This window comes from Elgaria multicarinata, chromosome 2 (assembly GCF_023053635.1).
Source record: "Elgaria multicarinata webbii isolate HBS135686 ecotype San Diego chromosome 2, rElgMul1.1.pri, whole genome shotgun sequence".
Classification (NCBI taxonomy): domain Eukaryota; kingdom Metazoa; phylum Chordata; class Lepidosauria; order Squamata; family Anguidae; genus Elgaria; species Elgaria multicarinata.
Genome location: NC_086172.1, coordinates 98753532 through 98768143, shown reverse-complemented (window position 1 = coordinate 98768143; position 14612 = coordinate 98753532). Strand labels below are relative to the sequence as shown.

The 14612-nt window shown below is 37.9% G+C and overlaps 1 protein-coding gene across 3 annotated transcripts in view; it reads right to left on the bottom strand.

Moving 5' to 3' along the window:
• Window positions 1–1896: 1896 nt before the first annotated feature.
• USP47 (ubiquitin specific peptidase 47) overlaps window positions 1897–14612 on the bottom strand; it is a 67286-nt gene continuing 54570 nt past the window's right edge. For all 3 annotated transcript variants that reach the window (XM_063117287.1, XM_063117286.1, XM_063117288.1), the window contains 8 exons: window positions 12521–12696; window positions 11379–11459; window positions 10073–10188; window positions 9096–9214; window positions 7913–8043; window positions 5260–5307; window positions 4423–4553; window positions 1897–3402 (listed from right to left, as the gene is read on the bottom strand). In XM_063117287.1, coding sequence (XP_062973357.1) covers window positions 3228–3402; window positions 4423–4553; window positions 5260–5307; window positions 7913–8043; window positions 9096–9214; window positions 10073–10188; window positions 11379–11459; window positions 12521–12696 — 977 coding nt within the window. In that variant the 3' untranslated portion in view covers window positions 1897–3227. The remainder of the gene's footprint in view (window positions 3403–4422; window positions 4554–5259; window positions 5308–7912; window positions 8044–9095; window positions 9215–10072; window positions 10189–11378; window positions 11460–12520; window positions 12697–14612) is intronic.

Below are 14612 nucleotides of genomic sequence, written 5' to 3'. Positions count from 1 at the left end.
GTTGAGAAAGTGATTTGCCCTTTCTTATGTGCTTCAGGAGCTGATATGCAAGACAAGCTTCCTAATCATGGTAACGTCTGATTTAGGGTTCCCACTGCTTAAAGCATCTTCTGTCAATAAAGAATTTTATATTTTGAATATAAGAGCATGGTCTTCAGATAAGCTTTTTCATTTAATGCTGACAATCTTTAAAAGAGGGGAAAGTGCTACCCTTCTTTTAGTACTGTTCCTAGTCCTTCCCACCACATACTTTTGAAGGAAGGGCATTTTTTAAAACAAACAAACATATACTTTCAAAGGGTTTCCTTTTCAATCAAGAACACATAGTTACAGGCCTGCATTTGTAGCATATTTCAAGGCAGTTAAGTTCTCACCCCACGACACCACAGTCCAGGCTTTCTTTATACAGGGTCATCGTTGCTGCAGTTCTACTTCCATAGAAGCCACCCAAGGAGACAACTTGGCAATCTATCAATGGCCTTCACTAAACACTATTATATGCAATGAGTATTAATTGTGCAACATGCATGTAGCAAAAAAAAAGTACCTCGAAAAGTAATCCTAGCATATTAAAATGAAACTTCTGTCTTTAAGGTAAATGCTTTTCTACAGCCCATTAGCCCAAACAGCCCCACTGTAGTATCACTGGATGAAGGGCGGGTTGCATGTGCCTGTGAATTATTCTCAGTAGTTTGTATATTTCACATAGGGATTAGAAGTTTTTAGAGCCATGTTTAGCTTTGCCAGAATCTGGAGAGCTAGCCCCCTTTGCGTGCGGACTTTCTACTGTTAGTTTTACCCTACCCTGTGCCTGCTTACCCTACCCTGTGCCTGTTGGCATTCTCTTCCCCTCCTTATTGTTTTACTATGATTTTATTAGATTGTAAGCCTATGCGGCAGGGCCTTGCTATTTACTGTTTTACTCTGTACAGCACCATGTACATTGATGGTGCTATATAAATAAATAAATAAATAAATAAATATAATAATAATAATAAGGTGGCCAAGAAGAGGGCCTTCCCAGCAGTGAACCCCTCCCTCAAAACAGGGACTTTCCAAATGACTGATCTTAAACTTTAGTAAGGCACTTTTCAATGCATTTCAAACATGTACTTGCTAGGAGAGTGGAATTCTTCTAGTAGGCCGTTCCTTCTACCTTTCAAATGATACCACCACACACACACACACACACACACACTTGCAAGACTACAATTATGGCAATGATTTTGTTGCAACGGCCTGCACAAAATCTCATACACAACGAAATGGTACACATAGAAATGGGAGTTGATCGTCACCTAAGAGAGGTAGTGTGAATTAGGCTGAACATTAGTGCAGCTGATGGGAAAAGAAACAGCTTCATATTTGGCAACAGCTGTCCGTCAAAGAGCATCAATGCTATACTGTTAGCTTGTGGAAAAATTGATACATTATTCTTAAATTCTTTAAAATATAAGGCTCCAGAACACTGTTACATTACTTAGGTGGTAGGTGAAGGGTGGGTTTCCCACCCCCAAAAATGAAACCTGCTGCTCAATTACTTGAAACAAAAGATGTTCCCAGACTTTGGGCCCTGCAAGCCATTCTCTCTAGAATAAAGAGGTAAGAAAAAGGTGGGAACCTAGGAAGCTTGATCTGGCTTCTCCTGTGGCATGCCAATGTGCACCTTGGCGTGCTTGGAGATTAGGAAGACACTCGAAAGGCACGTTAGACAAATCAGCACTTTACATTGTTCTACAACTGGCTGCAGGGCTCTCGAGTTGATTTTTCAGTCAATTCATATTTGAAAGTTAAATTCAAAAGGGAAAAACAACAACATTATACCATCAACACTACAGAAAATCTTCTAAAGTTATCTTTCCATAAAAGAGTATTAAAGCAAGTCCAGAGGTATGGTTAATAACAACAAAATGAACAAATGTTTATTGGCATGTTCATTGTTGTAAACAGCATCTGGCATGGAAAAGTTTACCAAAACCTTTTATTGATTGATATAAATTAGATGGTATTTCCAAAAACAAAACAGAGAGAACCCCCTACAGAATTGTTTGTAATTGATCTTACAACATAGCAAAGCAAAATCTTACTTGTCTAAGCTTTGCAATGAAATTATGTTTACTGCATCAGCCTGTACCACATTCTGAACTACTGGTAAGTTTATAACTGGGAGATGTTAAAAGATGTCCAACTTAAAAAACAAAACACCTACGTATAAAAACTATGAATCAACTCCAGGAAAAAATAAAATAAAAGTACGACTTCTAATGGTACTAGAAGATGCAAACTTTTAAGCGCCCCAAAACAAAATGTACAAAAATAAGTAGCTGAACAAACAAATCAAAAACCCCAAAACTCATTAACAAGGGAAAATTACAATCTAAGTACCCAGTATTGCCAAACATAAAATGAATACAAATTTAAATAAGCAGCTATACCTTTAGATGTACACAGTGAATATTGATATGTGAAAAGAAATACCATAGTAAGCAGTTGAAATGTAGTTCTGCTAACTCAGAAGGGCAGAGTTGTATTTACACACTGAATGGAACAGTGACGTTGCCTGGATCTATAACCTAATAAAAATCAGTTACAACACTTCTGCAAAATGAAACACCACCTGCTGGTAATGGTAACTTCTGCTAAAAAATACTTTTTCTTTTCAGATGTCCTGCTTTGTGGAAGAGAAAACTAACAAGATTCAGCTAAAAATTTAACTTTGAGCGTCGGGTTCAGCCAATTCCATCCCATTTTCAGTCCATTTCCATTCTGGTGCTTTTAAAAAAGCCACTGTCACATTTACTTCAGAAATCTTCAATGAGGTAATGTGTGTATCAGTGAAACAAACAGAAAAGAATCCGTTCATGGCCTTGCACAGCTTTTATTATCAAGCTATGAATATCCTGTTTGAGGCTAGTTTACTAGCTACTGCTATGTGCACATTGTCCTCAATTTTTGCTTCTTACCCTCCCCGCCCCATTTTTGTATTTTTCATTTTTATTTGCACATCCCTTTTCTCTTTACAGTACATTTGACTATAGTGCACAACATGATTCCAAGTCAAACAGTGACCTGACTGGGCACTGAGCAGGATTGGGCTGCAGTTTTACCAATCAGTGCTGGTGTCTTTACTTTACACCTAATGTCCTGCCATAACAGCACTACACAGTAGTAGTGTAACTCTCTCACACTTAACAAAAACATCCCCAGAGAAAATGCTGAAATAAATATCAGTCTTGAGTCAAATCTTTATTTGGCGCTCCGTCCAGATATATTTTTAGTGCTTTTTCTTTACGAGGGGAGTAGGTCACACGGTGTCCAGTTTTCTGAAGTCTGCTGCTTTCTTTTTTCATTAATTCATTTCTCTGTTCTTCTGTCAATTCCACCACTTCTTCAGTTTTATCCCTTTATATAAATAAAACAAATTTTAAATTTCATTATAGTACATGCACACATACGTTTGTGTGTGTGTGTGTGTAGGTACATGCCCAGTACATATAGATGTGTATATATGTTAGATATCTACAATAAAATAGAAAGGGTTTGCTTACTTTTATCTAACTCGTATAGACAAAGCCAGAATTTTAAAGGAACATTTCTTCTGGACAATGCAGATCACATAGTAGTTGTGGAACTGTGCAAAAATCACCTGTCTTCATGTGGTCACCTTGAAATCAGAGTCAAGTACTGGCAGCTCCTCTGCAAAATCCAGAGGGCCATTTTGTAACAAGGGCAATGGGCCAATATTCCTGAGCACCTAGGCCCCAAAAGAGGCCTGCTAGCAAATGAAATACTGACCTTTTCTTGCTTTATGACAAGAAAAACAACTGGAGAAAGCCGTCGTGTGAAGCTACCTTAAAATGAATTATTCTCAAATGGTGAATGCCTGATCAAAACATTTATAAAAATACTTGAGATGAATCTCTGAAATCCGCTCTGAATAGCTATAAGCATAACTGTCAAGAGACAATGATTGGATCTGATGCTTTGTAGATTTTTTTTGCAGGAGAGGAACATACTAGTAGGGCTGCTGCAATCACACGGAGGATGTATACTCTGCCACATTTCTGTAATTGCAGTGGCAGTTTTTTTTAAACTACCACAACAATGAAAGTCACAGCAGGTGCAGATACAATTCCTGACTAGTGGCCCAGGTTCACACAAAAGTCCCCTCCCTATTACCACTCCAGTTATAAAAGTGGTGGTGGGGCTTGACAGCACCACTTGCATGGCGGCTACTGTGCTAGCACAGAGATGTCAGCTTCTTGAAAGCAAGGTTAAGCCGAGTGGTCGGCTGTTCACTATCCATGGCCCATTACTGATTCCCCTAAAACATCACTCCAAAATTCCATCCTTAACTTTGTTTTCAATTTAGCATTGAAAACAGAAAAGTTTTTTGGTTTGGGTGAAGATAAAAGGATATACCTATAAAATATCACTGCTCCATCATCACAAATGTAGAGAGGCCATACATTCAGCGTAGAAACCTTAGGATTCCAATCCAAATCCTGATGTATTTCTAGTACTGAGATCTCACATGGAAATGTTCCTCTGCCCTGGAAAAAACAGAGTACCTTAGCAAAAAGAGTATATATATGCCAACAACATACATGATGAGCCATGTACAAAATGTACAATCTTAGTGAACATTTTATTTAATGAAATACAAATAATAAAATAAAACAAAACATTTATATATCACCTTATTTGCTAAAAAGGCATCAATGCAAAATCAAATCCTTAAAACAATAGACACCTATAACATTAAAACCAGACTAAAAATGTATTTTCATACACCGAGAGAGCAGTGGCCAATTGTAGTTCTTGAGGGAGTGCATGTCACAGATTGGGAGTAATACAAGTAAAGGCCTTTCACTAATGCCCGACAATCCAGCTTCCACCAAATGGTGTCCTTCAGAGGACCTCTCCTGAAGGCCGTTTGACAAGCTCAAATGTAGGCCTGGTAATAAGACCACCAGTGATAGAGATACTCTTATGCAAACAGAACGGCTCTTCCTGTTTGTGGAAGGGGCTCTGACCCAGTAGAGGCTTTTCCTGGGAGGAGGGAGGGGAGGAAGAGAATAGGTGATTTCCGTGGATTCTCCTTTTGGCCCCCTATGCTTCCCCCCACCCCAAATGTGCTCAGGTGCAGGGACATCAGTAGAAAGGAAGAATCAGCAAAAATCCCTGCCTCCCTCCAGTGGAATGTCCTGTGAGCAGACCCAGATTACACCCAGTATAGCTTGGAGTAATAAAACTCACCTTTGCAAACTCAAGATTTTCTAAAAGGATTCCACTTATTTCACTAAGCTGTAAAAAAAAAAAAAAAAATCAGAGTCTATTTGATGGAGACAAATGAAAGATAAAATGCAAACAAACATGCTGGTTTCATTTTATGCTCTTGTAAAATATACAAAACCTCAAATGGCGCAGAATCCTGAGAATCCTCGCTTTCAGTTCAAACACACACACACTTCTATTACTTGCAGAAATGTCCCTAAAAATATGGAAGCAACAGCTCTAAAAGGGTCCACAGTTCAGTATGACAACTTGTCATTCCTTCCGCATTTCCTCTTGCCGTTCTACAGCTTTTTGCATTTTTAAAAAAATACATTAAAAATAAATTAGACACTCTAAAACATACAGAATCCAGCTTTTCACATACTGGACCTAAGCTTAAGCCATGGTGGGCTGTGGCATGTGTGGGCAGCCATTTTCAATATTCAAGTTGCCACTGCCTTGTCGTGTTGTCCTAATCCAGCAAGAGTGAGTTCTGAGAGGATTAAATAACCTTCACATAACCCGTATCTTGCTTTAGGGTTATTTTAGTGTTGTTTAACTGTTGCACAAGTTTCCCTGCTGGCTTCACACAACACGGCAAGCCACAGTTGTGGCTTGCATATTCTGCCTGGCATGTGGTAGCATGCACTGCAAACTAACATGGCTTAAATAAGCCATGGTAGGCTGAGGTGATTGTGCGAACCAAGCCACTGAATGTAATTTGTAAGTATCAGAGGTGTGCAATGACCCCCAAATTCTACACTTTTGTTGTGCTATGCACCTTTATATTTTGTTGTGTTTTTTTAAAAAAAAGGAAATTCAAGTAACTCATATTGGCATTTAGGGAAAGTAAAGCAAGATAAGCTAATTTTGGAGATAAACTTTTTGCCTTTCTGAAGCCTGAACAAAGCCACATGTGATATCCAGCTTTGGTTCTGGTGGCTTCAGAGGAAAGCCCACTTCACCTCAGGAAGCATTAGAAATGGTCCAAAAGGGCCCAATTCAACCAAGTCCGATGCATATCCCTAGTAAATATGGAGTAAAAGATGTACTGGCAAACTGGAAGTCTAATTCATATGGGGAAATGTCCTTTCATTCAAGTACTGATATTTCCCCTAAAAAACACTCAACAGAACTGCCCCCATAAGCTTTGATTTGTTCTCTCATTACTGAGCTCATTCAACTAGTATAGATGCAAATAATCCAATCCAATTTATTTCTTATTGACCAATCAAGCCATACACATACAAAAACATAAGAAAATACACCTCTTATACAAAAATAACAGCAATATAAACATTAAGATAGTAAACACTAATTAGAACTGGAACGTTATTTCATAAAATCTAAGCAATATATATTAACCTATTATATTAGCAAGCTTAATCTACTGCAATCCATAGCTTCTATTTCTGCAAAGCCCGTTTAACAAACTTGGTAGTCCTGAGATGTGTAATAGTCTGTGCAGCCAGTAATAATAGAGTTATACTTAGGGAGAAATTGTCATGGAGCCCAACTATTAAGGGCTCAAGTTATTGTTTCTTTAACTCAGCACACAGGAGACCTTCTGTTAGAAAATGTACCATGTCCTCTACCTTGGAGCAGCCAACAGGGTAGTATCTTTTCACACCATGATGTGCCCTATAACGTGCTTTCACTTCCATCAGCTGGAGGGAATTCAATCTGCATTTAGCCAAAAGCCATATCAAATCATGTGAGCCAATAAAGGACAAATAAGTCACACCTTTCCCAGGAAAGAAATAATAGTTTTATATATTGTATTGGAATGGCTCCCAGCAACAGTAGCTATTACAATCTGAATGTCAACGTCATAAAGTATTATAGAGATTTCCTCTTGGGCACCATTGTATCTCCTCACAAGCAGGTAAGTTTGCAAAAAGCAAACTTGGAAATAAGAAGCAGAACTCTGAAACATTAAGATGTTAGGGTCCCTCCAGATGTTCTAGACTATAACTCACATCACCTGACCACTAGCCTTGCTGGTTGGTACTGGTGTAAATTGTAGTCCAAAGCATCTGGAAGGAACGAGGTTGGGAATGACACTGTTAGAACATGGGAAATATTTCGAACCATGCAGAACTCTACAGTATATATGTTAAATACAAACTGGAGCAGAGTAACAGTCTCTTAGCACCACCTTCTGGAACCTTCCTCTGAGGAATGAGAGCCAGTGCAATGCAATACAGTGCCCTCCATTCTCAGTCCAGTCCAGAAAGAATTCATGGCTCATGGATCTCTCAACAGCTTTAGATAACAAGAGAATAACAGAGTCATACTCCCAGCATTTTTGTCCCTATAGAGACTGTCCCTATAGTGACCACAGCAGCTTCTATCTCAAATCCTAAGCTTACACTCTCCAAACTCTTTAAGAACATGATTTGCAAGTGTGGTTTTTAGTGTGAAAAAGCAGACAGGTTTTTTTAAAACAACCACCACCTTAATTAAAATAAGAAAAAAACCATGGCAAAATCCTGTGCTCCTGTTGTTCTACTAACCAAAACCAAAAATGCTCTTGGTATGATTTTGTCCTGAAGCTTTCCGGGCTTCACAAAAGAAAGGCATCAGACACGGATCCTGCGAAATAAGCCTATTCATATAAGTTTAATTAATTCACCTTTTCTTTTAATTCATCAACGCTGCTGCTCTCCAAAACTACTTCCTGAAAACAATCCAGCTTCATCTCTGATGGCTTCCATCTTCGTGACAGAACTGCAAGCTGCGACATAGATTTCATTTTTTCTGCACCTACCCAAAGTTATTTGAAATATTTTAAAGGCTTTCACCGAGGCATTTTGGAGACAGACATAGAATTAAATGTTAATGTACTTGAAATCTAAATTATTCATGTCATATATATTCATAAGTTCATTAAGGGTACAAATAAAGTATATTTTAAACCTAACTTCCAATTCGAGCCTCTGACCTGAAAGGGAACCCCCATAACTAATTGGGCTGTTCAAGACATCTTGCTTGCAGCCAAATAATTTAATAAAGCTCCTGTCACTCATTTGTGACTTCTGGACTGCCATAATGCATCAACACAGTGAACAGGTTTGCATAATTGGGGATGGAAAATAATGTCCCCACCCTGTATGGGAGAGAGCATGAGGGAGAGCTGAAACAAGTCACAGCAAACCTCAAAGCACCTAATCATCTGTCGGGAGTAACAAGCAAACCACTTGCCCACTGTGGGTGGCTTAATGTGATGTCTGAAACTGCCCACTGAGTGCATGTTGTCTGACGAAGACTTTAGTCCTATAACCACTTAGCTGGGAGAAAGCCCCACTGAACTCAGTGGGACATACTTTTGAGTGGATATTGATAGGATTGCACTGTAAAATTATTTTTTATTATTTATTTATTTATTTAAATAGCACCATCAGTGTACATGGTGCTGTACACAGTAAAACAATAAAATAGTAAGACCCTGCCGCATAGGCTTACATTCTAATAAAATCGTAATAAAACAATAAGAAAAGGGAAGGGAATGCACCAAACAGGCACAGGGGAGAGTAAAACCAACAATATAAAAGTAAGGTCAAAATCAAGTTCTAAAAGCTTTAGAAAAAAGAAAAGTTTTCAGCTGAGCTTTAAAAACTGTAACTGAACTTGTGGTCCACAAATGTTCTGGAAGAGAATTCCAGGCATAAGGGGCAGTGACAGAAAATGGACGAAGCCGAGCAAGAGAAGTGGAGACCCTTGGGCAGGTAAATTATTATTTAAAATGGCTAAATTGAAACAGTGCAAAGACATCTATAAATGATTAAGTGAAATCATTAACTGTTCAGTGTTATTACCATCAAGTATTTCTAGGAACACCTCCCAGTTACTTGAAATATTAATATCTTCTTCATAGACATGATAATCCAGAAACACAGTCCCTGGATTCTTCCAGGTCTTCTTTCTCAGGCGGAATCTATAGGAGCAACGTTTGCAGAAAATGTTAGCATATGTCCATAAAAATCAATTTAGTCATTACATCCATTGGTAATATTAGTAAGTGATAATCAAAACTAAAGCCACAAAATGTATTTTTAAGACAGTGGGACTGTTTGCACAACACGACAACCCACTGGTCTTTTTTAACCCACAGTGAGGCTATAGTGCATGCAGAGTGTGTGTGTGGCCTCTACTTTGAATACACAACCGCTGCTTGGGATTTGTTATGCTATACATACATAACCAGGTGAGCGTAGGTTATGCGAGGGTTATGCTTGCTGGGTTCGCATAACAATATAACCCCTGAGCATATGCAAAATAATTTCCCATGGGCGCTATGGCTCATCGTGGATTAAATAAATATTCCACAATAACCTGTAGCGAGTCGTCCGAAACCAGTCAGTGTCTCATTTATATTGGGGAAAGGGCATGTTTTCTACTGTGTAGACCTAAGAAATTTGAGATTTTAAAAAGCAGCAAACAAAACTTCTAAAACTTCTTTTCCTCAGGTTTGAATCTCAGAAATTTTGTAATGCTTTGGCCCCATAAAATATAATATAAAAGACTGGTCCAAATATTATCACTGTGTGCAAAATGTCAATAACAAGAATTCATTTCAATTATTGACTAAAACTAGACAATTCTGATGAAATGAAAGGCGACAGTAAAGGACATAATTTGCTCAAGATTTAGTTTAGCAGAAACACTAGTAAAAATGTCGAACTCCTCCCACCTTTTGTTAAATGGACAAAATCAACAGTTCCCCATCTTGTAAGCATCCGGAGCGCCAGGCAATAAGCATCTAAGATCTGGACTTCACTGTAACACTGTTTACCTGTCAATTGTCAGCTCTAGCCCACATTGCTCCCTGAGCTGAGGAAGTAGCTCCTCTTTTGACTGCCGCACAGTCATTCCTTTAGCAAACACAGAATCTAGAAGAAACTTGCAGGGCTGTGAAAACAAATGTAAAATAATTAAATGTGTTAGAAAAATGACTGCTTTATTTCATAAAGGGTGGAATTATAAAACAAGAGCTGTTGCCATGACTAATTTTCTTCCTCTGTAACATGCAGTAAAAACGATGACATGTCCCAGTGTTAGTGTGTGCATGTGTGGGAGAATGCAGTGTCCTGTCAGGACATGGAAGGGGGAGAGGGGGAGAACTCAGCATGGTGTTTTCTGTGGCATCTCCATGCTTTTCATAATAGCCTGATTCAGATGATCATATCTTGGTTTATTAAGCTGAGATATGCACAAGCCTTTTACCAGAATACTAAATCAACTTCAAACCATGGTTTAATATCCTTGCAAGTTGTGAAGTAGATAACCATAGTTTATCAGAAGATCCAGGAAACTATAGTTATTTGGAGGCTTCCTGTTTTAATCATGGTTCACATAATGGGAGAAGTGAAGGGGCTGTGTGTGCAGACAAAATATTCATAAATATTTCAGTTTAATAAGTAGAGATATGATTGTGTGCTAGTCCAGCAGCCATTTTAATCTTTCTATTCAAGCATAAAACAAAGCCAGGGAATGTTAAAACCAACTTCACACCCTTGAGACCTGCCATTTACTCTTTTTTCCACTTAAGACAAGCACACATGAACATTTCTAATTTCAAGTTTCATTTTATTCCTCATCTCTACTCATCCTGCAGATTTCTCTGTTAACAAATATCCCTTCTCCCAACATTGGGTTTTCAACCCAGAAAAATAGGGGGAAGGGAAGAAGAGTTCTGATATGAACAACTGATCAATAAGATTCAGGATGAAGGAAACATAATAACCCTCTTCAGGCAAACTCCAAAGCATAAACATTAATCAGAATGATACAGAGAAATGATAATACATGGAGTGCAAGAATATACACCACTGAGGTTGTGCTGTTTAATCAATCATTGTTAGAATTTGTTCCTAATCTGATTCCCACATCGGAAACATATTATTTTCTTTCTTATATGTGTCAAATACAAACTTTCCCTCATGATTAAATTCTGTGGAGGAAAACTAAGTGGCCCTCAGTGGTCTGAAAATAAATAAATAAATAAGAAAAACAAACTCAAATAAGTAAACTGTACAAGGTCCCACTTTTCAGATGAAAAGCTACCCAATGTATTTTATGAACTTTCAAGACTTACTTACCTCTGGATCATTTACCAAGAGCTGGTAAACCTTGACTCTGTACTCTCCCTTCTTCAGTGCTCTCCCAAGCCTAATTGTTATCTTTAAATTGGGAAAAAATATTTTAAAAGCAAAAAGTTAGAAGGCAGCTTTTCATTTCTGTCACACCCAACTAGCCAAAGCTCTCTGGGTGGTTCACAAAAATTATAACTTGAAAATTCTTCTCTCTTCTCTTCAACACAGAATACTGTCCATACAGCAGAAATCCCAACAACTATATTATTGTGACTGTGACAGTACAAGGAAGGCATGGGAAACGGCTGCATTGCAAATCTGGATTATCAACTTTTGACACGGGGGAGCCTTCACGAATTAGATGCCTCCCAAAAACATGGGGAAAAGAATTCTGTACACTTCTTTTACAATTTCTGTCTTACTGAGCTTCTTCGGTCAAGCTGAAAACTTTACAAAATGTAATGAGTGGGAGCTAAAGAATGAAAAGCTAAACTGCACTCATGTCATGGGGCTTTCATGGCTCACCTGCAACACCCCAGCTGCTTCTGAGGGTCAAGAGACCCTCTAGAGCAGCATATAGTGGGGGCATGGGTGTGGCAGTTGCAGGACCGTTGTGCACATACAAGTGCTTTTCCACTTGCATAAGACATCTCTGAATCTCTTAAATTTAACGGAAAAAAACAAATTACATTTTTAAAAATGAGCTTAGACAGGGTTATTTTACATGTAGGATATAGTGTTTAGGGATAGTAGACTGAGGTCATATGACCCTTCCAAGTCTCTTAGTCATTAGAATGGTGAGGATAGAAGAATTCAGCTCTGCAATAAGTTACATTTGTAAATGGACTACCCTGGGAAAATTTAGTAAATCTGTACAAAATTCTGTAAAATTAATCCAATTGTAGAAGCTATTTTTAATGCAGATATAGACTCCCTAAGTATTTATCTTTTTTTTAATGTATTAGACAACATCTCTATACCACCCAATAGCTGAAGCTCTCTGGGTGATCGTAACCATTTTTTTACTTTTAACTATGTTAAAAGGGGTGTGTGTGTAAATCAAAAACTGCTTTGAAGAATAATTGAATAAACCCGTGTTGTAGGCCTTTCTGTAGGCCTTTCAGTACTAAACAGCATATTTTGCTAACCTTGTTGTCATCTGAGAAGGATGAAAGCGTCTCATTCAGCCGAACACTCTCAAATTCTTGATTGCTGGCATAAACACGAAAGACCTTAAACTGAGAGGATGGAACTCCAACAAACGGCTCCAAGTGTTGTTTGAAGGCAGAGAGCGTAATTCTTTTATCAACATGAATCAACAACCCTATGCACATGCAAAAAAGATCTTTTGGTGTTAATATCAAGTATGCTGGTGTGAAAAACAGACTCACCAGCTCTTTATTTTGAAAGTATACTTGCAAATTTATATTATACATTCCTGTAATTGAGCAGTTATCTGTGTCAAATAAATCGCCTTTGGGTGCTCTTTATTACCATAGAGACAGAGTTGGGTATGCAACCATTTGTAGTGCTGTCCTTTGTTTATAAACAGCTCCATTAGGAGAACTGCATGAGCAATCCTATGCATATTTATACAGAAAAAAATCCTACAACTCTCAGCATTCCCCATCTAGCTATGCTGGCTGGGGCATATTGTAAGCTGTGGCAGCTTTTTTCTGTCTAAACATGCATAGGATTGCATCTTTATTCTCTCTTCTAGTCTTAAAGAGGTTGTGACTGTCAGGCTACAAGTGATCACACATAACCTCTATGCATAACCTCTATAGTGCTGCATTCTAGAGATTGTGTATCTTTGCTAGTGAGCAAGGAAAATTCTGCAGCAGAAGCTGATCAAGAGAATGGTTCAAATGAACACCCAGGCCTTAACTAGTAATTTACAAGAGCGTACTATATGCACCACACTACACATATTTTTAAAGAGATTATTATGTACATTTTTAAAAATATAAACCACTTTGATTGTTTAAAGAAGTTTGTCTTAAATAGCATTTCCTTTACTTTAAATAATTAGGACCCAATGGGATGAGCAACCTGGCCAAGCGTCTCTTCTCCTGTTTTTTTGCTGAAGGTATACAAATCTAGGAAGGGGATAAAGTCTCAGGCTACTGGAAATCTGTAGATCTCTCTTTTAGTCTACTACTTAAAGGGCACACTGAAATTATAACATTTTCAAGCTCTTTTGATTCTTTATCAATCTGTGTTAAACACTAATGGACTTGTTGAGAAGTAATGCTATAAAGAGGAGTATCTTCTGATCTAGCATAAGGGAGCTTCCTGTGCTACTTGATAGACAGAGTTTTCAGTATCCTATTCAACTAGATACAATCCTGAAAACTGTGACCATCAAGGAACACAAGAAGCTGCCTTATATTAGTTCAGAATACTTGCTCATCTTGACCAGAAACTGCTCCAAATGTCATTGGGTTGTAAAGACATAGTTGTAAAGACTTAGAAACTAGAAGCCTATAAAATGCAAAATGAGTTTTGCACATTCTTCATTTCCAAGACAATCTCTTATTTTGAAGTGTGAACTTTGGAATAAGTTCCAATCAAAATATTTTGGAACATTATTTTATGTTGAAAAACTTGATTGCTGTATATTTAGGATATGTAAAATGCTTCACATGTAACCAGCTGTCTCCTGAAACGGATTTCTCTTATGCAGCACATACTGGGCAACTTTTGAGTTAAGCCTTCATTTCATAGTGTATACAATATGATCACATAATAGAATACAACATGAGCACAGCATATTGTGATCTCCACAATAATCAGGAAGTGTCATGTTTAACATTACAGCGGAAACTGCACAAAAGAAATCATCTATGGAACAGCACTTACCATGTTTACACAAATGCAAGTACATTGCCAAAGTATGTAGAATATCTCTGCACAGATGGAAGAAACCCCAATCCTCCATTTGCAGAAGAGAACTCACTAGCCAACTATTTTGCATATGTTCCTGATAGGACACTACTGCTAGAGCATTAATTAGGCTCTGTCTACATAGCAGTACACGCACACACTGTTTGATTTTTAAAAGGGCATTGCCAATAACTTTTTGATTTCTTAGCAGAACTGGATAAAATTTGTACAGATAATGACCCCTTCTAATGAATAGGTGCAGGAAATTTTGTGCAGGAGCAGCCTTTATCATTTGAGGGTTTCAAAGAAGGATGCATTTAGCCTATGATATTGGTGAACAATTATTTTTAAAAT